The sequence below is a fragment of the Heteronotia binoei genome, chromosome 10, assembly GCF_032191835.1.
Source record: "Heteronotia binoei isolate CCM8104 ecotype False Entrance Well chromosome 10, APGP_CSIRO_Hbin_v1, whole genome shotgun sequence".
NCBI classification, from domain to species: domain Eukaryota; kingdom Metazoa; phylum Chordata; class Lepidosauria; order Squamata; family Gekkonidae; genus Heteronotia; species Heteronotia binoei.
This window is the reverse complement of record NC_083232.1, coordinates 3,811,576-3,839,474: the sequence shown is the minus strand read 5'-3', so window position 1 is coordinate 3,839,474 and position 27,899 is coordinate 3,811,576. Positions and strand designations below refer to the sequence as shown.

The 27,899-nt window shown below is 49.8% G+C and overlaps 1 protein-coding gene across 1 annotated transcript in view; it reads left to right on the top strand.

Annotated features, from left to right (window-relative positions):
• The window catches only part of LOC132578325 (tumor necrosis factor receptor superfamily member 16-like), an 85,695-nt gene extending 58,098 nt beyond the window's left edge, over positions 1 to 27,597 (top strand). The window contains exons 3-6 of the mRNA XM_060248265.1: positions 2,971 to 3,354; positions 9,774 to 9,996; positions 25,206 to 25,351; positions 27,251 to 27,597. Of these exons, the coding sequence (XP_060104248.1) occupies positions 2,971 to 3,354; positions 9,774 to 9,996; positions 25,206 to 25,351; positions 27,251 to 27,555 (1,058 nt within the window). The 3' untranslated portion in view covers positions 27,556 to 27,597. The remainder of the gene's footprint in view (positions 1 to 2,970; positions 3,355 to 9,773; positions 9,997 to 25,205; positions 25,352 to 27,250) is intronic.
• The last annotated feature ends 302 nt before the right edge of the window (positions 27,598 to 27,899 follow it).

The window sequence follows — 27,899 nt, the reverse complement described above, 5'->3', positions numbered from 1 at the left end:
AGGCAAGTAGGCATGAAAGACCTTCGCTTGAGACCCTGGAGAGCCACTGCCAGTCTGAGTAGACTTTAGAGAGGGATGGTAGCTCAGTGGTAGAGCATCTGCTTGGTAAGCAGAAGGTCCCAGGTTCAATCCCCGGCATCTCCAACTAAAAAGGATCCAGGCAAATAGGCGTGAAAAATCTCAACTGGAGACCCTGGAGAGCCTCATAAGTGTTAGGGAGGGATGGTGGCTCAGTGGTAGAGCATCTGCTTGGCAAGCAGAAGGTCCCAGGTTCAATCCCCGGCATCTCCAACTAAAAAGGGTCCAGGCAAATAGGTGTGAAAAACCTCAGCTTGAGACCCTGGAGAGTTGCTGCCAGTCTGAGTAGACAAGACTGACTTTGATGGACCGAGGGAAGGGGGTCTGGTTCTGTATAAGGCAGCTTCATATGTTCACAAGGAATGAAGGCAACTTTAAGAGAGGGATGGTAGTTCAGTGGTAGAGCATCTGCTTGGGAAGCAGAAGGTCCAAGGTTCAATCCCTGGCATCTCCAACTAAAAAGGGTCCAGGCAAATAGGCGTGAAAAACCTCCGCTTGAGACCCTGGAGAGCTGCTGCCAGTCTTAGTAGACAAGACTGACTTTAGGGTTTGTAGAATCTTTCAGGATCAAGTGCCGTGTTCTACTGGAGAAAGTTTTCTTTCCAGACGTTTCGTTCTCAGCTGCGGAGAACATCCTCAGTGGCGTTGCAGCCGGAGCAGGCGCTCAGACCTTCTTGGCTGCTGTGCATTGAGTGGGGCCAGGGCTGCTGGAGAGCTGCTATTTGTAGGCTGGAGGGGGTGCGGTGAAAGGGCAATTGGTTTGTGGATGTGCCCATTGTTTGGTGGGGCTTCCTTGCCCTGCTTAATCCATTTTTTAAATGGCGGGGAGGCGATTTTCTGAATGCTTTTTCATTTGAACATGCTTTTTAAGCCTCATAGCGGGGGTGTCAAACATGCAGTTCGGGGGCCAAGTCAAGCCTCCAGAGGGCTCCTATCAGGCCCCCGAGCAACTGGCCGTCATCTGCTTCTTCTCCCTCTCTCTTGCTTCCTTCTGTATAATAGCTCGCTTTGCAAGATTTGCTCAATTGCACAGCAGAGCAACTGAGCCAAACCTCTCTTCCTTCTATTGACTGAGGCTCCCCCACCACCAGTCCCTGGGGAAGAAGGGAAAGAGGCAGAGCTTCCTTTGCCCAGTTCCTTGGATCCCATGGGAGAGATACAAAGAAAGCACCTTTAAGAACAACAAGTGCTCATGTTTTTAGCATGGTCTAAGTTTTTAACAAAATATATATTTGTGTTGGTGTTCTTTGTAAAATTTATATCTTTGCTACCTAATCTTAAATAGGTACACACAAGGCCTGGCCTGATATGGTTCGGCCCAAAGCAACAAAGTCTCATTTGTGTTAGATCTGGCCCTCAAAACAAATGAGTTTGACACCCCTGCCTTAGAGGGCCGAGGGATCAGTTACATGGGAAGCACCAAAGCACTGGGGGGACATTCTGGGGGACACGCATCTACTCCTGTAAACTGAAACTCACCTGGAGAGCCAGTTTGGTGTAGTGGTTAAGTGAGAGGACTCTTATCTGGGAGAACCAGGTTTGATTCCCCACTCCTCCCCTTGCAGCAGCTGGAATGCCTTGGGTCAGCCAGAGCTCTAATAGAGAGCCAGTTTGGTGTATTGGTTAAGTGTGTGGACTCTTATCTGGGAGAACTGGGTTTGATTCCCCACTCCTCCACTTGCAGCTGCTGGAATGGCCTTGGGTCAGCCATAGCTCTAACAGAGAGCCAGTTTGGTGTAGTGGTTAAGTGTGTGGACTCTTATCTGGGAGAACTGGGTTTGATTCCCCACTCCTCCACTTGCAGCTGCTGGAATGGCCTTGGGTCAGCCATAGCTCTAACAGAGAGCCAGTTTGGTGTAGTGGTTAAGTGTGTGGACTCTTATCTGGGAGAACTGGGTTTGATTCCCCACTCCTCCACTTGCAGCTGCTGGAATGGCCTTGGGTCAGCCATAGCTCTAATAGAGAGCCAGTTCGGTGTAGTGGTTAAGTGTGCGGACTCTTATCTGGGAGAACTGGGTTTGATTCCCCACTCCTCCACTTGCAGCTGCTAGCATGGCCTTGGGTCAGTCATAGCTCTGGCAGAGCTGTCCTTGAAAGGGCAGCTGCTGTGAGAGTCCTCTCAGCCCCACCCACCTCACAGGGTGTCTGTTGTGGGGTGGGGGAAAGGGAAAGGAGATTGTGAGCCGCTCTGAGACCCTTCGGAGTGGAGGGCGGGATATAAATCCAATATCTTCATCTACCTCAAAGGGTGTCTGTTGTGGGGGGAGGAAGGTAAAGGAGATTGTGAGCCCCTCTGAGACTCTTCGGAGTGGAGGGCGGGATATAAGTCCAATATCTTCATCTACCTCACAGGGTGTCTGTTGTGGGGGGGGGGGGAGGTAAAGAAGATTGTGAGCTGCTCTGAGAGTCTTTGGAGTGGAGGGCAGGATATAAATCCAATATCTTCATCTACCTCACAGGGTGTCTGTTGTGGGGGAAGAAGGGAAAGGAGATTGTGAGCTGCTCTGAGACTCTTAGGAGTGGAGGGCAGGATATAAATCCAATATCTTCATCTACCTCACAGGGTGTCTGTTGTGGGGGAGGAACATAAAGGAGATTGTGAGCCCATCTGAGACTCTTAGGAGTGGAGGGCAGGATATAAATCTAATATCTTCATGTACCTCACAGGGTGTCTGTTGTGGGGGAGGAAGGGAAAGGACATTGTGAGCCGCTCTGAGACTCTTCGGAGTGGAGGGCAGGATATAAATCCAATATCTTCATCTACTTCACAGGGTGTCTGTTGTGGGGGAGGAAGGGAAAGGAGATTGTGAGCCCCTCTGAGACTCTTCGGTGAGGAGGGCGGGATATAAATCCAATTCTTCATCTTCTTCTGTGCGTCTCTCTCCACAACAGACGTGACCTTCTCCTCCATCGCCAGTGCCACAAAACCATGCCAGCCATGTTCGTCATGCCCGGGCCATGTGCCCAGAGTGGAGGCATGCACTCCTACCCGCGACACCGTGTGTGCCCTCAGCTGCCCTCAGGGACAATACCTCCATGCGAAAAACGGGAGCCACGGTGCCAGGCAGTGCCGTCCCTGCCAGGTTTGCCCAGAAGGCTATGGAGCAGTCCAGCCATGTGGACCCAACACCAACGCCATGTGCCAGAAATGCCCGGAGGGTTACTACTCAGAGGAGAAGAGCTCTTCGGAGCCGTGCCTCCGCTGCCGTCTGGAGTGCCACGAGAATGAGGTTATGATCCAGGAGTGCACCCCATCTTCAGACACTCTTTGCATGGGTACGTACCAGGGGGATGCCCAATGGAGAGCCAGTCTGGTGTCATGCTTAAGTTTGTGGACTCTTATCTGGGAGAGCTGGGTTTGATTCCCCACTCCTCCACTTGCACCTATTGGAATGGCCTTGGATCAGCCATAGCTCTAATAGAGAGCCAGTATGGTGTAGTGTTTAAGTGCATGGACTCTTACCTGGGAGAACCGGGTTTGATTCCCCACTCCTCCACTTGCACCTGCTGAAATGGCCTTGGGTCAGCCATAGCTCTAATAGAGAGCCAGTATGGTGTAGTGTTTATGTGCATGGACTCTTATTTGGGAAAACCGGGTTTGATTCCCCACTCCTCCACTTGCAGCAACTGGAATGGCCTTTGGTCAGCCATAGCTCTAATAGAGAGCAAGTCTGGTGTAGTGGTTAAGTGCATGAACTCTTATCTGGGAGAACCAGGTTTGATTCCCCACTCCTCCACTTGCACCTGCTGGAACGGCCTTGGGTCAGCCATAGCTCTAATAGAGAGCCAATTTGGTGTAGTGGTTAAATGCGCAGACTCTTATCTGGGAGAACAGGGTTTGATTCCCTACTCCTCCACTTGCAGCAGCTGGAATGGCCTTGGATCAGCCATAGCTCTAATAGAGAGCCAGTATGGTGTAGTGTTTAAGTGCATGGACTCTTACCTGGGAGAACCGGGTTTGATTCCCCCTCTCCTCTGCTTGCACCTGCTGGAATGGCCTTGGGTCAGGCATAGCTCTGGCAGAGGTTGTCCTTGAAAGGGCAGCTGCTTTGAGAGCCCTCTCAGCCCCACCCACCTCACAGGGTGTCTGTTGTGGGGGGAGAAGATACGGGAGATGGTAAGCTGCTCTGAGTCTCTGATTCAGAGAGAAGGGCGGGGTATAAATCTGCAGTCTTCTTCTTCTATGTGCAAGGCCAGTGTAGGAGGGCTATGTGCGGAGTAAGGTAGCTATCCCCTAGGGTGGAATACAACGAATAGAAAGAGAGAGGTCACCCAAAGTTGAGACAAACCCTGACCTGAAAAAAGGCTACTGTGAGCAGTGTTCCCTCTTAGCTGAGTTAGTGTGAGCCAGCTCACGGCTTTTTAGCCTCTGGCTCACTCATTTTTTGTCTCGGCCCAGGAAAAACGGCCCCGGAGCAAAGTCATTTACACAGCAGCTCCCCACTTTCATGCCAGCAGCTCACAAAGTAGAATTTTTGCTCACAAGACTCCACAGTTTCGAGGGAGCCTTGACTGTGACCCAGAATTACTACGAATAAAAAGTTTTCTTATTGTATCAATGCTTCAAAATAGAACAGGCACGCAATTGAAAACATACATCCCTCCGTTCCAAATGCCTAGAACCTTCAGAGCAGATGCCTTTTTAGTAAGTAACATGGAGATGTCTCCGTCCCATGGGAATATTGTAAACGGATGTCTTCATTGATTTTCGGAGACTTTTGTTAATCCCGCACCTGAGGAAATTACTGAAACAGGAAGTAAAAATTAACAATCCTGTCACTATTCACGGGATTAACGAGAATGGACGATCTACTGTGATCCCTTTGGTGTGCCTCACAAGCCTCTCTGGTTCTCATCATCCAGAAAAGATGTTTAGAGGTGGTTTGCCATTGCCTGCTACTGCAGAAAGCAACTCCGGGCTTTCTTGGTGGTTAGCCGATTTTGCTTAGCTTCTGAGCTCTGATGAGATCAAGCTTGCCTGGGCCACATCCGTTAGAGCTATGCAAATAAGACGGGTCAAAAAATAACTGGAAAGTCTTGTGGCACGGAGCTTTTCAAGATGAAAACACAGAGGATTTGGGTGTGGGATAAGAACATAAGAGAAGCCATGTTGGATCAGGCCAGTGGCCCATCCAGTCCAACACTCTGTGTCACACAGTGGCAAAAATTTTTATATATACACACACACTGTGGCTAATAGCCACTGATGGACCTCTGCTCCATATTTTTATCTAAACCCCTCTTGAAGGTGGCTATACTTGTGGCCACCAGCACCTCCTGTGGCAGTGAATTCCACATGTTAATCACCCTTTGGGTGAAGAAGTACTTCCTTTTATCCGTTTTAACCTTTCTGCTCAGCAGTTTCATCGAATGCCCACGAGTTCTTGTATTCTTCGGCAGCAATTGTGGTGGTCTTGAAGGTGTTCTTGGGCTCTTCCGTTATTTTTGGAAACAAGGGTAAGCACCTGGAATCTGTCCAGGGTATAGGGTAGGGTATTTTTGTTTTGTTTTATTAAGTCTCAGTGACATTTTTGTAGCTGATATTTAGCTTTATTTTTAGTAAATATATTCACAACCCTTCTGATCTACCCAGGCAAAATAACTACGTTTCAAACCACATAGTGTTAATGTGTTCTGAGTATGGGGAAATCCAAGTGGATGGGGAAAGAAGTGAATTTATTCTTTCAGCTGATCTTGGAGGGCCCTTGCTGCATTCCTATGTCTCAGGGTGATCACTATGGGTGGTTCCACAACAAAGACCACAGAGCTTTGGCTTGAGACAGAACCCTGCTGGATCAGACCAGTGAGGGTCCATCTAGTCCAGCATCCCGTCTCACCCAGTGGCCAGCCAGTTCCTCTGGAGAGCCAACAACGGGGCAGAGAGGCTGAGGCCTTCCCCTGAGAAGAACATCAGAAGAGCCCTGCTGATCAGACCAGTGAGGGTCCATCTAGTCCAGCATCCTGCCTCACACAGTGGCCGCCCAGTTCCTCAGGAGGGCCAACAACAGGGCAGAAAGGGTGAGGCCTTTCCCTGAGAAGAACATCAGAAGAGCCCTGCTGGATCAGACCAGGGAGGGTCCATCTCGTCCAGCCTCCTGTCTCACACAGTGGCCAACCAGGTCCTCTGGAGGGCAACAACAGGGCACAGAGGTCAAGACCTCCCCCTGATGTTCCCTCCTGGCCCTGGGATTCAGAGGATGCAGCATCTGAATGTGGAGGTTCTTCTCAACCACCATGGCTAGCAGCAATATAGACTGGGGATAGTGCATACAGCGAATTTTTCTCCTTATCCCACAGTACCAGAACCAGGAAACTGTTGGCCATTTGCCATGTTCAGCTCTTGAACCTCCTTTTGGCTCCATCGCAACTGGCTGACCTCCCTCTCTGCAGAGCGAGGCAATGAGTTACTTTTTGGTTCTGTGTGCCAAAGTGCCACCTGGTAGCTTTCATACACTGCTGGTTTGGCGTCTCTCCTTTGGAAGGACACAATGGCAGGCAGCCATGAACACCTCTGTGTGGGGAAATTGGAGTCTCCTCTGAAGAGGGAATCGAAACCAAACTTCCTTTCCCTGAAGTGTGATCTCTATCTTCTCCGCCCTCTTTGGGGGCTTTGGTTTTTCAAGGAACAGTTGCTTTTTTGTCCACCGAGACGGTGTCTCCTGGGGTTGCCCCTAATCTCCCTTTTGTCCCTTGGGCCTGTCTCTAATCCCACTGGCTAAGGCAGGTTGCCTGGGTGGGTGGAAGGGGGCGGAGAAGGCCTGGGGGTCTCTTCTGAATGCTGCCTTCCACATTTCTCTCTTCTGTGTGGCGTAGTCAGGGCCTACGGTGGCCAGCATGGGCCAGAGAGGGCTAGGGTTCACAGACGTCTCACAGTCTCACTGTCTCACTCGTCAGCATCTTGGGGAGCCATTTTGGTGCAATTTCTCAATTTTTGCAGGGCCCTTTTTTTTTAAAAAAAAATTGGGCATTGGCTCTCTCTAGCAAGAGGCAGAAAGGCAGAAGTGGCAAACGAAGACGGCTTGTATAGAACAGCAAGGGGAAACAACCTCCCATCAGTGATATCATAGTTGCCAAAAGATTTATTCTTCTGGGTAACTCTGGCCAGGCCTAATTCGGACCTAGGGAGACACTTCAAGACGCCTTCGGCATCTAGTTAGTTGGCAAGAGAAACACCTTGACAAGATTTCCCCTTCATTATGTGCCTCTCATATACTAGAGAATCTTGCCTCCGTTTCCTAGAATCATGTCTCTACTGCTAGAGAACTTTTGCTCTCCATCTTCTTTTTATTAAAACACCGCTGTTTGCACTTTTCACATCCACTCGCTTAAAAGAAAACCACGCCACCTGTTGATATCACACAGAAAATTAAAGGAGAGCCATTACTTGAGCCCAAACATTATTTTGCCCTCACCTGGATCGCCCGAGCTAACCAGAACCTGTCGGATCTAGAGAAGCGAAGCCGAGAGTAGAAAAGAGGAAGCGTCCAGGAGCACTTTAAAGACCTAAGAAAATTCGTAGTAGGGGATGAGTTTTCGTGAGTCACTGTTCACTTCTTTAGACTTGCGAAGGCACCTCCCCTGCAGCTGCAAATGTTGTTAGTCTTGAAGGTGCTCCTGAACTCTGGCTCTTTTCTACTGCTACTGCTAGACTTTTTGTTTTTGGTTGTTGTTCAGTCACACAGTCGAGTCCGACTCTTTGTGACCCCCTGGACCAAGTCACGCTAGACCAGCCTGTCTTCTACCATCCTCCGAAGTCTGCTCAAATTCGTGTTTGTTACATCAGTAACAGTGTCCAGCCATCTCATTTTTTGCCGTCCCCTTCTTCTTTTGCCTTCTGTCTTTCCCAGCATCAGGGTCTTCTCCAGGGAGTGCTCCCTTCTCATTGGGTGGCCAAAGTATTGGAGCTTTAGCTTCAGGATCTGACCTTCCAGGGAACAGTCAGGGTTGATTTCCCTTAGGACTGACTGATTGGATCTTCTTGCAGTCCAAGGGACTCTAGTTGTGTTGTTGTTCAGTCGCACAGTCGAGTCCAACTCTTTGCGACCCCATGGACAAAGTCACGCCAGGCCCTCTTGTCTTCCATCATCCTCTGAAGTCTGCTCAAATTTGTGTTTGTTACATCAGTAACTCTGTCCAGCCATCTCATCTTTTGCCGTCCCCTTCTTCTGTCTTTCCCAGCATCAGGGTCTTCTCCAGGGAGTGCTCCCTTCTCATTGATTTTTAAAAATACAGCTGTGACAGATCTATAGCTTAGAGCTTTATTGCTAATCCAATTTCTTCTGGGCTTCCTAATTTTCAGTTTTCTCATTGGGTGGCCAAAGTGTTTGAGCTTCAGCTTCAGCATCTGATCTTCCAGGGAACAGTCTGGGTCGATTTCCCTTAGGACTGACTGATTGGATCTTCTTGCAGTCCAAGGGACTCTCAAGACTCTTCTCAACAGCTCAAAAGCATCTATTCTTCTGCGCTCAGCCTTCCTTATGGTCGAGCTCTCACAGCCATACATTACTACTGGGAATACCATCGCTTTGACTATACGGTCTTTTGTTGGCAGGGCGATGTCTCTGCTTTTTATTATACTGCCCAGGTTCGCTGTCCTCCCAAGGAGCAAACATCTTTTAATTTCATGGCTACAGTCACCATCTGCAGTGATCTTGGATCCCAGAAATGTGAAGTCTAACACAAGCTAACTTCATCTGTGCAAGGAGTTCTCTCAGTCCGACCCACCTCACAGGGTGTCTGTTGCACGGAGGCGAAGGAAAAGGAGATTGTAAGCCCCTCTGAGGCTCTGAGTGAAGGGTAGAATATCAATCCAATCTCTCCTCCTCCTCTTCACTGAGTTCCCTTCCCTCCCAAACTCCACCCTCCCTAGTCTCCCCCCCCCAAAAAAAAAACACCCACCTCCAGATATTTCTCAGCTTAGACCTGGCAAGCTTATACTATGTGGCTGCTTATTCCTGTACTTAGTAGCTGTGGTAACTTTCTGCAGGGGGGCTTACTACTCCCAAGTAAATATGCACCACACCTCAAAAACAGATATTGTTGCATTGGGAAAAGTGCAGAAAAGGGCAACTAGAATGATTCAAGGGTCAGAACACTTTCCCTATGAAGAAGGGTTAAAGCACTCGGGGCTCTTTAGCTTGGAGAAACATTGACCGAGGGGTGACATGATAGAGGTTGACAAGATTATGCATGGGATGGAGTAGGGAGAGAAAGAAGGATTTTTCTCCCTTTCTCACAATACAAGAACTTGTGGGCATTCAATGAAATTGCTGAGCGGTCCGGTTAGAATGGATAAAAAGAAGCCCTTCTTCACCCAAAGGGTGATTGACATGTGGAATTCACTGCCACAGGAGGTGGCGGCGGCTACAAGCATAGCCAGCTTCAAGAGGGGATTGAATAAGCATATGGAGCAGAGGTCCATCAGTGGCTATTAGCCACAATGTATTGTTGGAACTCTCTGTCTGGGGTAGTGATGCTCTTCATTCTTGGTGCTTGGTGGGACAACAGTGTGAGGACTTCTAGTTTCCTGGCCCCACTGGTGGACCTCCTGATGGCGCCTGGTTTTTTTGGCCAATGTGCGACACAGAGCATTGGACTGGATGGGCCATTGGCCTGATCCAACATGGCTTCTCATGTTCCTATTTGCGTCTCCTGTGCTTGTCATAGTTAATGACTTCATTTGGTTTGTCTTATAGACAAAGAGCTGCAGATCCTGAAGCGCACAGAAGGAGATTCCCACAAGGATTTCCCCAAAAGAACGTCCCTTCTGGATTCGGAGGGCAGCCCTCCCCCCAACTCCTCCTCCTCGGAGTTCGTGCCTCCCTTGGCCGAAGACCACAGCAAGAACATTATTCCTGTCTACTGCTCCATCCTCGCGGCGGTGGTGGTGGGACTCCTCGCTTACGTTGCTTTCAAGTGGTACGTGCAACACATTCCGGCTGGGACTGGATGGGCGGGGGGGAGACCTGAGGTGTATCCCATAATAATCCCACACATGGAACTATGCATGGTCTATAAGGAATAGGGTTGTCTGGCAACTGCTGGGAGGAGATATAGGAGGGCGTGACACAGGCTGTAATGTAATGTCAATACTGATAACAACTGGAAGTAACATACGTAACTTGAGGAACTGCCAGAAATTCAATGGTTTTTGCTGGTTCCTAGAAATACCCAATGTCACTCTGTGGTTTTCACTGATTCCTAGAACTACCCAAATGGAAGTAACATAGATAGCTCGAAGAACTGCCAGGAAAATGACTGTTTTCACTGATTCTTAGAACTACTCATTGTCATTCTAGGGTTTTCACTGATTCATAGAACTACTCAAATGAAAGTAGCATAGGTAGTTTGAGGAATGGCCAGAAAATCTATGGTTTTTGCTTATTTCTAGAACTACTCGATGTCACTCTATGGTTTTTGCTGATTCCTAGAACTACCCAAATGGAAGTAACATAGATAGCTCGAAGTACTGCCAGGAAAATCATTGTTTTCAATGATTCTTAGAACTACTCATTGTCATTCTAGGGTTTTCACTGATTTGTAGAACTATTCAAATGAAAGTAGCATAGGTAGTTTGAGGAATGGCCAGAAAATCTATGATTTTTGCTTATTTCTAGAACTGCTCGATATCACTCTATGGTTTTCGCTGATTCCTAGAACTACCCAAATGGAAATAACTTAGGTAGCTTGACAAACTACTGGAAACTCTATGGGTTTTGCTGATTCCTAGAACTAACCAGTGTATGGTTTTCTCTGATCCCTAGAACTACCCAAATGGACGTAACATAGGTAGCTCAAGGAACTGCCAGAAACTCTTGAGTTTCTGCTAATACTTAGAAATACCCAATGCCGCTTCTTTTTTTAACTGGAAGTGAGTTGATGCTGCAGCCGTGTCCCCTGGAGGCAGTAATTTTTCCACTGCCAGCGTTCTGAATGGGGGTGGGCAACAGGAGCAGAGGCAGGAATGCCTGAATAAGTAAGCCCATTGGCTGATTCCCCAATGAAGTGGCCAGTCAGACTGCTTCTGCCCCAAAGCAAGTGCCAGTCAGAAAAGCCTTGGATGGACTGAAGGAAATCAATCCCTCAACCTATCTTGCATTAGGAGGTGGTTGCAAGGATACAAAAGGTGTGGGTATACCATGAGATACGGGAAGAAGATATTGGATTTATATCCTGCCCTATACGCTGAATCTCAGAGCGGCTCACAATCTCCTTTACCTTCCTCCCCCACAACAGACACCCTGTGAGATAGATGAAGATATTAGATTTATATCCCGCCCTCCACTCCAAAGAGTCTCAGAGCGGCTCGCAATCTCCTTTATCTTCCTCCCCCACAACAGACACCCTGTGAGGTAGATGAGGATATTGGATTTATTTCCCGCCCTCTACTCCGAAGAATCTCAGAGTGGTTCACAGTCTCCTTTACCTTCCCTCCCCGCCCCCCCCAACAACAGACACCCTGTGAGGTAGAAGAAGATATTGGATTTATGTTCCGCTCTCCACTCAGAAGAGTCTCAGAGCGGCTCACAATCTCCTATACCTTCCCCCCCACCACAACAGACACCCTGTGAGGTAGATGAAGATATTGGATTTATATCCCGCCCTCCACTATGAAGAGTCTGAGAGGAGCTCACAATCTCCTTTACCTCCCCCCCACAACAGACACCCTGTGAGGTAGAAGATGATATTGGATTTATATCCTGCCCTCCACTCCGAAGAGTCTCAGAGTGGCTCACAATCTCCTTTACCTTCCCCCCCCCCCACAACAGAAACCCTGTGAGGTAGATGAAGATTTTAGATTTATATCCTGCCCTCCACTCCGAAGAGTCTCAGAACGGCTCACTATCTCCTTTACCTTCCTTCCCCACAACAGACACCCTGTGAGGTAGATGAAGATATTGGATTTATATCCCGCCCTCCACTCCAAAGAGTCTCAGAGGGGCTCACAATCTCCTTTACCTTCCCCCCTCCACAACAGACACCCTGTGAGGTAGAAGAAGATATTGGATTTATATCCTGTCCTCCACTCCGAAGAGTCTCAGAGTGGTTCACAATCTTCTTTACCTCCCCCCCCCCACAACAGACACCCTGTGAGGTTGATGAAGATATTGGATTTATATCCTGCCCTCCACTCTGAAGAGTCTCCGAGCGGCTCACAATCTCCTTTCCCTTCCTCCGCCACAACAGACACCTTGTGAGGTAGATGAAGTTATTGGATTTATATCCCGCCCTCCACTCTGAAGAGTCTCAGAGCGGCTCACAATCTTCTTTACTTTCCTCCCCCACAACAGACACCCTGTGAGGTAGATGAAGTTATTGGATTTATATTCTGCCCTCCACTCCGAAGGGTCTCAGAGCAGCTCACAATCCTAACTGCGTACAGAAGGATTGAGGCCAGGAGGACTTGTGTCTAAGGCTGTCAAGCTCCGGCCAGGGGCAGGGGACTCCAGGACCAGAGAATTCGATTGTTCTGACACCAACAACCTTGCCAAAGTGAGGGCCTGCACAAGAAACAGCAGGGACGAGCGCAACTCCCTGTGATGGCCCTTCGGAAGCAATGGAAGGAAGCAAGTACAGTTTCCAACCTGCCAAACCAATACCGATGAGAAAAGGCCGAGTCCATCCCGAAGAAAAAAGATGCCGACTGACTGAAGGCCAAAGGGACTCTCTTGGGGAGGGACGGTGGCTCAGTGGTAGAGCATCTGTTTGGGAAGCAGAAGGTCCCAGGTTCCATCCCCGGCATCTCCAAAAAAGGGTCCAGGCAAATAGGTGTGAAAAACCTCAGCTGGAGACCCTGGAGAGCCGCTGCCAGTCTGAGTAGACAAGACTAACTTTGATGGACCAAAGGTCTGATTCAGTATAAGGCAGCTTCATATGTTCATATATGTTAAAGACTTTTGGCCCAAGAGACTTGTGAACTCGATGCTGCCCAGGCCTCCCAACCTGCTGGCATGGAGCTGGCCACCAGGGAGATCCTTTCCCCCAAAGAGGCGCACCATCGCTCAACATGCCTTAAGCAATGATGTCACTCAGAAGTGACGCCATCACGCTGGGCATGTCCCATGGCGGACACTCTAGCGCTTGCAGTTAAACTCCATGGCACCATAGAGTTTTTACCATGAATCCTAGAGCGTCACACCAGGGACGCAGCAGTGGAGGGACTTGGTAACCCTATGTGCCTCAAAGCGGAAGTGCCTAGAAAGTGCCTCTCACGGTTTCATTGACTTACAAAACCAGTGACCCTCACCTCATCATGTGTCATAAACTCCACACAGACCCTAGCAGGGCCCTAGGCTCAGAAACTGGGACAGAAATTTAGGAAATGGGTCAGGTCTGTTACTGGAGGTTCTGGAGGCCAACCAGCCTCCCCCTCCAACAGAGGCCTTCTGTCACCCCTGCAGCAATGTGCTTGACAGAAAGAGGCAGAGAGAGAAGAGGGAGCAATATCAGTAACAGCAGAAAAACTGGCTTAATATCAAGGTGCGGCTGGCGAGCAGGGTTGCCAATTCCAATTCAAGAAATATCTGGGGACTTTGGGGGTGGAGCCAGGAGACTTTGGGGGTGGAGCCAAGATCAAGTCTGTGACAAGCATCATTGAACTCCAAAGGGAGTGCTGGCCATCACATTTAAAGGGACGGCACACCTTTTTCATTCCTTCCTTCCATAGGAAATAATGGATAGGGGCACCTTCTTTTGGGGCTCATAGAATTGGACCCCCTGGTCCAATCCTTTTGAAACTTGGTGGGTATTTTGGGGAGAGGCACTAGATGCTATACTGAAAATTTGGTGCCTCTACCCCAAAAAACAGCCCCCCCCAGAGCCCCAGATACCTGCAGATCAATTCTCCATAGGGAATAACAGAGTTCCCAGCAGACATTTCCCTCCCCTCCCCCCGCTTTCTGACGACCCTGAAGCGGGGGGAGGGCCTCCAAACCGGGGGATCCCCTGCCCCCACCTGGGGATTGGCAACCCTACTGGCGAGACCAATAATTTTCCGCACATGAGCTAGCGCATGCACAGCGTCTGATTTAAACTGGGCCTTTGGCCACTACGTCTGCATGCCAGAGGTAGGTAACTTGAGCAGGCAATGTTTGGTGCAGCGGTTTGGTGTAGAGCCGGTTTGGTGTAGTGGTAAAGTGTGTGGACTCTTATCTGGGAGAACCAGGTTTGATTCCCCACTCCTCCACTTGCACCTGCTGGAATGGCCTTGGGTCAGCCATAGCTCTGGCAGAGGCTGTCCTTGAAAGGGCAGCTGCTGTGAGAGCTCTCTCAGCCCCACCCACCTCACAGGGTGTCTGTTGTGGGGGGAGAAGGTGAAGGAGATTGTAACCCGTTCTGAGTCTCTGTCCTTAAAAGGACAGCTGCTGTGAGAGCCCTCAGCCCCACTCACCTCACAGGGTGTCTGTTGTGGGGGGAGAAGATATAGGAGATTGTAAGCCGCTCTGAGTCTCTGATTCAGGGAGAAGGGCGGGGTATAAATCTGCAGTCTTCTTCCGTTGTGATAATGTTATACACGCAGTTAGGATTGTGTACAGAGTGGCCCAGTTTTGATCCTTTTGATCGTGAAATGATACAAAACCCTTCTTTGACTCTTCCCCGCCCCCCCCCCAACAACATGATCTTTATTGCAGAAAATTGATTGATCCAACATTAAAAAAAAAAAAGCAAAATGCAAATTGCAGAATTATATCATACCATTACAGAATTTAAAATACTCAAAAAGATACACAGCAAATAAGGCTACGGGGAAGAAGAGGCATATCTGTATATAAGTCTACTGCACGTAAATCTCAGAGATGGGCTTTTCAGGTTCTATATAGATTAGAAAAGTAACCAAGAGAGTTAGGAAATGTTAGAGGGGAGGAAGAAGAAGATATTGGATTTATATCCCGCCCTCCACTCCGAAGAGTCTCAGAGCGGCTCACAATCTCCTTTACCTTCCTCCCCCACAACAGACACCCTGTGAGGTAGATGAAGACATTGGATTTATATCCCGCCCTCCACTCCGAAGAGTCTCAGAGGGGCTCCCCCCCACACAACAAACACCCTGTGAGGTGGGTGGGGCCGGAGAGGGCTCTCACAGCAGCTGCCCTTTCAAGGACAGCCTCTGCCAGATTATGTTCCAACATGAAATTTTGTACAGGGGCTCAAATAGAGATAAATTTATTGTAAAATCTCTCCGAATCGATGGACATTATGGTTCCCGAATGCTGAAGTGTTATGCGTAATAAATTGATTCCAAATTTTATCATGCCAGACTTGTACGGAGGGAGATGAAGGAGTATAATGATCCAATCCTTATGCAAGAGGTTTGTTGGCGAGTGTCATCGCAGAGATTCCAGATTGTTAATTCTTTGAGTCTTGATCCCTCCATTTCCTTGAAGAGGCCTTCTAGCAAAACTCCTCGCCCGATTCAGGGAGTTCCAGGCGCGAGTGTCAGCCCGTCTCACGCACACAAACATACACACAGCACCGTGTGAGAAAAACAGCAGGCCCTTCTCACTTTCTCCCACCCTTCAGGCCAGCCGCACAGGTGTTTGGCCCAGCGAGCAAGTCCCTGCGCAAAAGCCGGCTCCAGAGATGGCGTCAATGGAGCTATAGAAAAACGCACTCACACAAACCAGATGCTCTTAGCAGGAAGCGGGGGGCATTATTTGACGCAGGCCGAGGCCGGGCCAACCCCTTGCGTCTCCCGCTGCGTTGGGTTCGCTGCTGGGGCCCAGCCCCTGAATAGGATTAAGCTTCCCTCCAGGCTCCACAGGCTGAGATTAGACCGGCCTCTTCTCTGTGCCAGTGAGGGAGGCGTAGATTAATGGAGCTTTGCGCTGAAAGGATTCCCAGCCACTTGCTGTTCTATTGGAAAGAGCAAAGCCCCTTCTTTGTGCCTGCCTTCGGGACGGATTTATTTCCCTCCATTCCGGCTTCCCCCTGCTCGAGTACGCTCTTTATATTCCGCTCACACGGAGGGACCCCGATCGAGAAGCCTTCCCTGCAGCTCCCCAAACCCTCCCTTTTGTGGGCTGCATCTGCCGCCTTCCCTCCTGCCAACTGAGGAGAATGAGGTTCTCTAGAGCTCCAGCCCATTTCTGACCCCAACTCAACCTGCGGAGCAGGTAACCGGGTCCATTTCAAGGTGTTGGTCATGACTTTTAAAGCCTTGCACCACCTGGGACCAGCATATCTGCAGGGCCGTCTCTCCCCATACGTGCCCCGGAGGTCGCTTTGTTTGGCCTCCCAAGATCTTCTGACCATCCCTGGCTCAAGACATGGGCCAGGACCTTTTCGGTCCTGGCCCCTGACCTGGTCGAATCAGCTCCCTATGGAGATCCGGGCCCTACCTGGCTTGTTAGCCTTTCGTAGGGCCTGTAAAACTGAGCTGTTTCACCAGACTTTTGGATGAGGCTGCGGGCAGCTACTTGTTACATCGGCTGGCCTCCCCTGCGGTACTGCACTACTGTACCATACTGTACGACTAGCTAGTTATTGTAATTGATTCGATTGTGATTTGATTGTAATTGATTGTGATTTTGTTAAGAACATAAGAGAAGCCATGTTGGATCAGGCCAATGGCCCATCCAGTCCAACACTCTGTGTCACATAAGAACATAAGAGAAGCCATGTTGGATCAGGCCAATGGCCCCTCCAGTCCAACACTCTGTGTCACATAAGAGAAGCCATGTTGGATCAGGCCAATGGCCCATCCAGTCCAACACTCTGTGTCACATAAGAGCAGCCATGTTGGATCAGGCCAATGGCCCATCCAGTCCAACACTCTGTGTCACATAAGAACATAAGAGCAGCCATGTTGGATCAGGCCAATGGCCCATCCAGTCCAACACTCTGTGTCACATAAGAACATAAGAGGAGCCATGTTGGATCAGGCCAATGGCCCATCCAGTCCAGCACTCTGTGTCACATAAGAACATAAGAGAAGCCATGTTGGATCAGGCCAATGGGCCATCCCGTCCAACTCTCTGTTTCACATAAGAACATAAGAGAAGCCATGTTGGATCAGGCCAGTGGCCCATCCAGTCCAGCATTCTGTGTCACATAAGAACAGAAGAGAAGCCCTGTTGGATCAGGCCAATGGCCCATCCAGTCCAACGCTCTGTGTCACATAAGAACATAAGAAAAGCCCTGTTGGATCAGGCCAGTGGCCCATCCAGTCCAACACTCTGTGTCACATAAGAACATAAGAGAAGCCATGTTGGATCAGGTCAATGGCCCATCCAGTCCAACACTCTGTGTCACATAAGAACATAAGAGAAGCCCTGTTGGATCAGGCCAATGGCCCATCCAGTCCAACACTCTGTGTCACATAAGAACATAAGAGGAGCCATGTTGGATCAGGCCAATGGCCCATTCAGTCCAGCACTCTGTGTCACATAAGAACAGAAGAGAAGCCCTGTTGGATCAGGCCAATGGCCCATCCAGTCCAACGCTCTGTGTCACATAAGAACATAAGAAAAGCCCTGTTGGATCAGGCCAATGGCCCATCCAGACCAACATTCTGTGACACATAAGAGAAGCCATGTTGGATCAGGCCAGTGGCCCCTCCAGTCCAACATTCTGTGTCATATAAGAATATAAGAGAAGCCATGTTGGATCAGGCCAATAGCCCGTCCAGTCCAACACTCTGTGTCACAGAAGAACATAAGAGAAGCCATGTTGGATCAGTTCAATGGCCCATCCAGTCCAACACTCTGTGTCACATAAGAACATAAGAGAAGCCATGTTGGATCAGGCCAGTGGCCCATCCAGTCCAACACTCTGTGTCACATAAGAACATAAGAGAAGCCATGTTGGATCAGGCCAGTGGCCCATCCAGTCCAACACTCTGTGTCACATAAGAACATAAGAGAAGCCATGTTGGATCAGGCCAATGGGCCATCCCGTCCAACTCTCTGTTTCACATAAGAACATAAGAGAAGCCATGTTGGATCAGGCCAGTGGCCCATCCAGTCCAACACTCTGTGTCACATAAGATCATAAGAGAAGCCATGTTGGATCAGGCCAATGGCCCCTCCAGTCCAACACTCTGTGTCACACAGTGGCCAATATATATGTGTGTGTATACACACACACATACATACATATGTATACACACACACATATACACACACACACACACACACACACACACACACACACACACACACACACACACACATATATATATATATATATATATATATATATATATATATATATATATATATATATATATATATATATATATACATATACATACACTGTGGCTAATAGCCACTGATGGACCTGTGCTCCATATTTTTATCTAAACCCCTCTTGAAGGTGGCTATACTCGTGGCCGCCACCACCTCCTGTGGCAGTGAATTCCACATGTTAATCACCCTTTGGGTGAAGAAGGACCTCCTTTTATCCGTTTTAACCTGGCTGCTCAGCAATTTCATCGAATGCCCACGAGTTCTTGTATTGTGAGAAAGGGAGAAAAGGACTTCTTTCTGTACTTTCTCCATCCCTCTCTCCATATTATTATCTGTATTGATGTACTCTGCCCTGAGCCCCCATGGGGGAATGGGCGGAATATAAATAAACTAATAATAATAATTAATGATAATAATAATAAAGAAGGACCCAAACGGGAAACAGATTCTTGTCTCAAGGGCTAGCCCACAAAGAAATGGCAGCGTTGGGGAAGGACCCCAGCCGCTCCTGTCTTGTTCGGGGGGGCAGGGGGCAAATCAGCAGCCTAAAGCTCAAGATGGGTTGCTGTGTTAGTTTGCTGTAGCAGACGGTGGCACCTTAACAACTAACAACATTTGTGGCAGGGGACAGGGTCAGCCCTAGACTGACACCATAGGCAAGGCTAGCTCCTGGTGCCCCCCACTACTGATAACGTCACCAAGTGACTTGGGGGGCACCCAGTTCTGCACCCCCAAAAGACTGGTGCCCCTTGTTTGCCTAACCCTGGCAGGCGAGGAGCTTTCTTCTGCTCACTTCTTCCGATGCAGCTAGAATGTGAGTCCATCTGCCCTCCATTTTGAACAGCGGAGTGATTTCAGATGTCGAATGACATTAGCAGGCAAATGACAATAGCAGGCACGGTATGCTGAAAAGGCAGTGGGTGTCAGGAAATCGGCGTTGGTAACGAGACAGGAAACCCAGGTCTCGATTCAGTCCAGGAGGATGCCTTGTCTTGAGCTTCATTATCAGTTGCAATTCAGCAGACTCTCTTCCTGATCTCCCTTTGACATTCCTTTGTAAGAGAGGTCAGCAACTTAATGTCCTGGAAGGTTAAAATGTTCCCCCACTGCTTTTTGAATGTTGTGGATTCTAACGTCAGACGTCTATTTATTTATTATTTATTTTGATCTCCTGAATGTAAATCTCTTTGAGGGGCATACTGGGAGAGGCAGTCCTGTAGGTATGTTGGTCCTTGATTGTTTAAGAAGAAGATTATGATATTGGATTTATATCCCACCCTCCACTCCGAAGAGTCTCAGAGTGGAGGGCGGGATATAAATCCTCCCCAACAACAGACACCCTGTGAGGTGGGTGCGGCTGGAGAGGGATCTCACAGCAGCTGCCCTTTCAAGGACATCTCCTGCAAGAGCTATGGCTGACGCAAGGCCATTCCAGCTGCTGCAAGTGGAGGAGTGGGGAATCAAACCCGGTCCTCCCAGATAAAAGTCCACGCACTTAACCACTACACCCAACTGGCTCTCTATTAGAGCTATGGCTGACCCAAGGCCATGCTAGCAGGTGCAAGTGGAGGAGTGGGGAATCAAACCTGGCTCTCCCAGATACGAGTCTGCACACTTAACCACTACACCCAACTGGCTCTCTATTAGAACTATGGCTGACCCAAGGCCATCTCAGCAGCTGCAAGTGGAGGAGTGGGGAATCAAACCCGGCTCTCCCAGATAAGAGTCCATGCACTTAACCACTACACCAAACTGGCTCTCCCTTTAAAGACTTTAAAGGTCGAAACCAGAACCTTAAAGCAGATCCGGTACTCAACGAGAAGCCAGCACAGCTGGCAAAACACAAGTCATAGTCTCATAGAACTGGAAGGGACTCCCAGGGTCATCTAGTCCAACCCCTTGCACAATTCCGGAAAGTCACAAATACCTCCCCCTAAGGTCAAATATGCACAGTCATTGGGGTACTCATAACCTGCTGCGTTCTAGACAAGCTGTAATTTCCAGATCAGCCTCAAGGGTAGCCTTAAATAGAGTGAGTTACGGTAATCCAATCTTGAGGTGACCATTGAACGGATCACTGCGGTAAGGTCAGAGCTGGACTACAGAGGTTGGGGGTAATTACCTGAAGCCCTGGCTTTTTTTGAACAGGAATGCAGTTCTGGCTGGTTTGGTGTCAGGGGTGTGGCCTAACATGCAAAAGAGTTCCTGCTGAGCTTTCCCCACAAAAATACCCTATGTGTAACAATGGTGACATCCAGGGGTGTGGCCTAATATGCAAATGAGTTTCTGCTGGGCTTTTCCTACCAATCTTGAGGTGACCATTGCACGGATCACTGTGGCAAGGTCAGGGATAGACAAGAAGAAGAAGATGATGATGAAGAAGAAGAAGAAGATATTGGATTTATATCCCTCCGAAGAGTCTCAGAGCGGCTCACAATCTCCTTTAACTTCCTCCCCCCCCCCACAACAGACACCCTGTGAGGTAGATGAAGATATTGGATTTATATCCCGCCCTCCACTCCGAAGAGTCTCAGAGTGGCTCACAATCTCCTTCACCTCCCCCCCCCACAACAGACACCCTATGAGGTAGATGGAAGATACTGGATTTATATCCCGCCCTCCACTCCGAAGAGTATCAGAGGGGCTCAAAATCTCCTTTACCTTCCTCCCCCACCCCACAACAGACACCCTGTGAGGTAGATGAAGATATTGGATTTATATGCTGCCCTCCACTCCGAAGAGTCTCAGAGTGGCTCACAATCTCCTTTCCCTTCCTCCCCCCCACAACAGACACCCTGTGAGGTGGGTGGGGCTGTAGAGGGCTCTCACAGCAGCTGCCCTTTCAAGGACAACGTCTGCCAGGGCTATGGCTGACCCAAGGTCATGCTAGCAGGTGCAAGTGGAGGAGTGGGGAATCAAACCCGGTTCTCCCAGATAAGAGTCTACACACTTAACCACTGCACCAAACTGGCTCCCCAGAGGTTGGGGGCAATTACAAGAGAGGTTGGGGGCAATTACGTGATGCCCGGGACTTTTTTTGAACAGGAACGCAGTTCCGGCTGCTTTGGTCTCAGGGGTGTGGCCTAATACGCAAATGAGTTCCTGCTGGGCTTTCCCCACAAAATTACTCCATGTGTAACAATGGTGCCATCCAGGGGGTGTGGCCTAATATGCAAATAAGTTCCTGCTGGGCGTTCCCTCCTGATGCCCATTAATTCTCCATCGAAGAGACCAGCCCATTTCTCCAGTGTAGAGGGTGGAAGGGCATGAGTGACACAAGGCAATAGACAAAACTCAGTTTCCAGCCTCTGGCAGTTGGTGCCATCAAATTTTAATCCATGCCTGGGAAACCTCCTGGGCCGGGGTTTCCTTTTATGCTCCAGCTTAACTTGCTCTGGCAATGAAATATCTCCTAGCGGGAGGACTGTGACCTCCGCCTTGGCTCTTTACCTCCCTCCCCCATCATCGCTTCCTCAGCTCCCTCCCCAGCCCAGCTGCTTCCCACTCCTCTGTGACTCCTCCCCACGGCTGGAATTTCAGAGCCATCTGTCTTCAGATGCCAGCAGGGGAGGGAATCGATGCGGCCTCATTATCCTGGCCTTTGAGAGCCTGCAGAGAAAAGAGGCTCCGCTTCTCCTTGGTTCCCCCTTTTTTTCCCCTTCCAAGGCAATTGCTGAAGGACGGATGAGCTCCGAACCCCCTTCAGCAACACCCACCCACACTAGAATCTACGGTTGCCAAGTCCAACTCAAGACATATCTGAGGACTTTGGGGGTGGAGTCAGGAGACTTTTGGGGTGGAGCCAGGAGCAAGGGTGTGGCAAGCATCATTGAACTCCAAAGGGAGTGCTGGCCATCCCATTTAAAGAGACCGCACATCTTTTCAATGTCTTCCCTCCGTTGGAAATCATGAAGGATAGGGGCACCTTCTTTGGGGGCTCCTAGAATTAGACCCCCTGGTCCAATCTCATTGAAACTTGGAGGGTGTTTTGGGAAGAGGCACTGGATGCTGTGCTGCAAATTTGGTGCCTCTATCTCAAAAAGCAACCCCTCCAGAGCCCCAGATACCTGTGGATCAATTCTCCATTATACCCTACGGGAATTGGTCTCCATAGGGAATAATGGAGCATTCAGCAGACATTTCCCTCCCCCCCTTCTGATGACCCTGAAGTGGGGGGAGGGTCTCCAACTGGGGGATTCCCTGCCACCACTTGGGGATTGGCAACCCGACTAGAATCCCTGTATTGGGCGGTGTGTGTGTGAAGTTCAGAGAGAGGGCCAGGCTATTTACTCTAATGGAGGTCTTACTGAACTTCAGTCTTCATCCATGAAGGTGGGGAGCGCTGTCCATCTGCAGCTAATTCATGGCGACCTTGTAGAACAGGGATGTTAAACTCATTGATTATGAGGGCCAAATCTGACATAAATGAGACTTTGTCAATCCGGACTGTGTGCGTCATAAATTGTATTGCCAGGTTGCAGTCGCACACGTTTAAAGATTTAATTAAAAACTTTTGGAACATGCTTAAAACTTTTGGAGGTTTTGAAACAGAGGCTAGATGGCCATCTGACAGCAATGAGGATCCAGTGAATTTACGGGGAGGTGTTTGTGAGTTTCCTGCATTGAGCAGGGGGTCAGACTCGATGACCCTAGAGGTCCCTTCCAACTCTAGGATTCTATGATTCCTGGCCATTAGAGTAGTTCCTCAGTGGAACAGGCTTCCTCGGGAGGTGGTGGGCTCTCCTCTGGAGGTTTTTAAACAGAGGCTAGATGAACATCTGACAACGATGAAGATCCTGTGAATTTAAGGGGAGGTGTTTGTGAGTTTCCTGCATTGTGCAGGGGGTCGGACTTGATGACCCTAGAGGTCCCTTCCAACTCTAGGATTCTATGATTCCTGACCATTAGAGTAGTTCCTCAGTGGAACAGGCTTCCTCGGGAAGTGGTAGGCTCTCCTTACTTGGAAGTTTTTAAATAGAGGCTAGATGGCCATCTGACGGCGATGAAGATCCTGTGAATTTAGGGAGAGGTGTTTGTGGGTTTCCTGCATTGTGCAGGGGGTCGGACTCGATGACCCCGGAGGTCCCTCCCAACTCTATGATTCTGTAATTCCAAAAACGTTAGCGTTCTTGCAATATTTCATTTATTGAACAGTCTCTGATAACTCTTCTTCTGAATTACTGCATCAAACACCGGCGACAATGTCTGTGCTATAGCAATTTTGAGTATGCTGTTCAGGTGTGGTTCAAGTGTGTATCTGTAAGTTGTAAACCTGCTTTTGATTTGCTTGCAGGCCCAATAGGATCCCTGTGGGGGCCTGATCCAGCCCCCCGGCTGCATGTTTTATATCCCTGCTAGTGTAGAGATTTTGAGGCAAGAGAGGAACAGAGTTATTCGCCATTGTCCACCATGAGACAGCAACCTGGGACTTGCTTGGTAGACTCCCATCCATGTGCTAAACCTGCTTAGATCAGGACACTCTGGGCTACCCCGGTCAAGGCAAGACACATTCCGAGGTGCTTTGCCATTCCTTGCCTCTGCAGAGGAAGCCTGGATTCCCTTCGTTGTCTCCCATCCAAGTAATAACCAAGGCTAACCCTGCTTAGTTCTGAGATCTGATGAGCCCTGGCTCAAGGCAAGAGAAGAACAGAGGTGGTCTGCCATTGGCTACGTCTGCATAGCAACCCTGGACTTCTTTGGCGGTCTCCCATCCAAGTACTGATGATGGACAGCCTTGCTTAGCTTTCGAATCTTAACCAGACCCAACCACAACTGGTTTCTGTTGTTGTTCAGTCGCACAGTTGAGTCCGACTCTTTGCGACCCCGTGGACAAAGCCACGCCAGGCCCTCCCGTCTTCTATCGTCCTCCGAAGTCTGCTCAAATCCGTGTTAGCGACAACAGCTCAAAAGCATCTGTTCTTTCTCACGATACAAGAACTCGTGGGCATTCGATGAAATTGCTGAGCAGTCGGGTTAGAACGGAAAAAAGGAAGTAGGAGAGGGACGGTGGCTCAGTGGCAGAGCATCTGCTTGGGAAGCGGGAGGTCCCAGGTTCAATCCCCGGCATCTCCAAAAAAAGGGTCCAGGCAAATAGGTGTGGAAAACCTCCGCTTGAGACCCTGGAGAGCTGCTGCCAGTCTGAGAAGACAAAACTGACTTTGATGGACCAAGGGTCTGATTCAGTAGAAGGCAGCTTCATATGTTCATGTTCAAAAACCCAAAGGGTGATGAACACGTGGAATTCACTGCCACAGGAGGCGGTGGCGGCTACAAGCATGGCCAGCTTCAAGAGGGGATTGGATAAAAATATGGAGCAGAGGTCCATCAGTGGCTATTAGCCACAGTGTGTGTGTGTGAGCATGTGTATATTTTGGCCACTGTGTGTGTGATACAGAATGTTGGACTGAATGGGCCATTGGCCTGATCCAACATGGCTTCTCTTATGTTCTTCTGCGCTCGGCCTTCCTTATGGTCCAGCTCTCACAGTCATACATTACTACTGGGAATACCATCGCTTTGACTATACGGACTTTTGTTGGCAGGGTGATGTCTCTACTTTTTATTATACTGCCCAGGTTCACCATAGCTGTCCTCCCGAGGAGCAAACGTCTTTTAATTTCATGGCTGCAGTCACCATCTGCAGTGATCTTGGATCCCAGAAATGTGAAGTCTGTCGCTACTTCTGCGTCTTCCCCTTCTATTTGCCAAGGTGTGATGGGACCAGATGCCACGATCTTAGTTTTTTTGATGTTGAGTTTCAGGCCTACTTTTGTGCTCTCCTCTTTCACCCTCAACAAGAGGTTTTTTAGGTCCTCCTCACTTTCTGCCATTAGAGCAATTAGCTTCTGAGATCTGATGAAATCAGGCCAGACCACGTCATCCAGGTTGGGGCCTTTATCCCTTGCTCCCAGGTAATAACTGTACTCCCCCTCTTTTCTGCAGCTGGAGCACCTGTAAGCAGAAGAAGCAGCTGGCAAAGGCTCGGGCTGGGGAGCTGGGCACTTCCCCAGAAGGCGAGAAACTCCACAGCGACAGCGGGGTCTTCCTAGACACCCACAGCCTCCAAGAACACCACCCGCTCAACAAGGGTAAGAGCTCAACCTGGGCAAGGCAACTGTGTCAGACAGGATCCTGGACTAGATGGACCATTTATTTATTTAATGGGCTTATAGTCCGCCTTTCCCCGCAAACGGGCTCAGCGCGGATCGCAACATATAAAAATAACAATAAAAACCTCCGTATCCAAGTCAAAACACCCATTTGAAATTAACAGTGTAAGCAATAAATAAAACGTGCCACCGGCAGACAGGGCACAGCGTCTCGATCACCGGTTGTAGGCCCACCTTAAACGAGGGTAACGACAATAGGACAGCACTGTAATAAAGCACGACGTCACCACAAGGGAGGCCAAAGGGTGGAATAATAGGACGCTCGCTGCCTCAACCATAGGCCCGGCGGAACAACTCCGTCTTGCAGGTCCTACGAAATGGCAGTGATTCAGGTAGGGCCCGAATCTCCGCAGGGAGCTGATTCCACCAGGCAGGGGCCAGAGCTGAAAAGGCCCCGGCTCTGGTCAAGGCAACTCGGTCGTCCTTAGGGCCAGGGGTGGTCAGGAGGTGTTGCGAAGCCGATCGCAACGACCTCTGGGGCGTATATGGGCGTATATTGCTCTGATCCAACTAGGCTGTTCTAATATTCTTCTTGGAGGAAGGCTTCAGCCTCTCTACCCTGTAGTTTGATCTCCTGAGGAACTAGTTGGCCAGTGGGTGAGACAGGAGCCTGGGTTAGATGGACAACTGGTCTGATCCTGCAGGGCTCTCCCGGTGTTCTTGGGACCATCCCTGTTTCCTCCACAATCGCAGCCACATGGGGAGATGCACGGGTACTCTCTGACTCGAGCACCACATTCTAAGAAGGATCTAGACAAGCTGGAACGGGTCCAGAGGAAGGCGATGAAGATGGTGAGGGGTCTGGAGACCAAGTCCTATGAGGAAAGGTTGAAGATGGTGAGGGGTCTGGAGACCAAGTCCTATGAGGAAAGGTTGAAGGAGCTGGGCATGTTTAGCCTGGAGAGGAGGCGGCTGAGAGGTAAAATGATCACCATCTTCAAGTGCTTGAAGGGCTGTCCTAGAGAGGATGGGGTGGAATTGTTTTCTGTTGCCCCAGAAGGTAGGACCAGAACCAATGGGTTTAAATTAAATCAAAAGAGTTTCCAGCTCAACATTAGGAAGAACTTCCTGACCGTAGGAGCGATTCCTCAGTGGAACAGGCTTCCTCCTTGGGAGGTGGTGTGCTCTCCTTCCTTGGAGGTTTTTAAACAGAGGCTAGATGGCCCTCTGGCAGTGATGAAGATCCTGTGAATTGAGGGGGAGGTGTTTGTGAGTTTCCTGTATTGTGCAGGGGGTTGGACTAGATGACCCTGGAGGTCCCTTCCAACTCTAGGATTCTATGATATGATCACCATCTTCAAGTACTTGAAGGGCTGTCATATAGAGGAGGACGTGGAATTGTTTTCTGTGGCCCCAGAAGGTAGGACCACAACCAGTGGGTTGAAATTAAATCAAAAGAGTTTCCGGCTCAACATTAGGAAGAACTTCCTGACCGTTAGAGCGGTTCTTCAGTGGAACAGGCTTCCTCCTTGGAGGTGGTGGGCTCTCCTTCCTTGGAGGTTTTGAAACAGAGGCTGGATGGCCATCTGACAGCAATGAAGATCCTGTGAATTTAGGGGGAGGTGTTTGTGAGTTTAGAGCAGTTCCTCAGTGGAACAGGTTTCCTCGGGAGCTGGTGGGCTCTCCTTCCTTGGAGGTTTTTAAACAGAGGCTAGATGGCCACCTGACAGCAGCGAAGATCCTGTGAATTTAGGGGGAGGGGTTTGTGAGTTTCCTGCTTTGTGCAGCGGGTTGGACTAGATGACCCTGGAGGTCCCTTCCAACTCTAGGATTCTAGGATTCTATGACTCTCCCTCTCTCTGCTTCCCCTCCGAACAGCGCAGAAGCCTGAGCCCCAGCTCTACGCCCACCTCCCACCCCACAAGCGAGAAGAGGCCGAGCAGCTGCTGGAGACGCCAGGCCACGGGAAAGACTGGCGCTGTCTGGCCGATCACCTGGGCTACAAGGAGGAAACCGTGGCTACCTTCGGCCGGGGGGAGGCCCCCGCGCACACCCTGCTCTCCGACTGGTCTACCAAGGAGGGGGCCACCCTGGAGGTTCTGTGCACAGCCCTGGCGGCCATCGAGCGGGAGGACGTGGTGGAGAACTTGAATGCCCCCGCGGAGGTCAGCTCGGTGGTGTGATGGGCGGGTCGGCTTGCCCGCTGCGCCGCAGGTGGACTCGTATCGGGGGTTGGGTGGGTGGGGGTTCTTCAAAAGGGGGAAGGGGTCACTAAAGGGGAAAGTCCAGGAAGAGGACATCTTGTTACCTTTTTTGTTTTAACGCGGACACTTGAACGGTGATTCCCGTGGACAATGCGGGGATGTACGGACGCTGCTGCCCCCTGCTGGATGGAGGACTTGCGGGGACTACGAAGAGATGAAAGCGCAGTCGTGGTTCATTGGGAAGTGTTGGAAACCCAGCCTGGTGGCACTCGGGAGTCTGGCGTGGGGCGGGGGCTGGTGGAAGCCGGCAGAGGGTTGTTCCT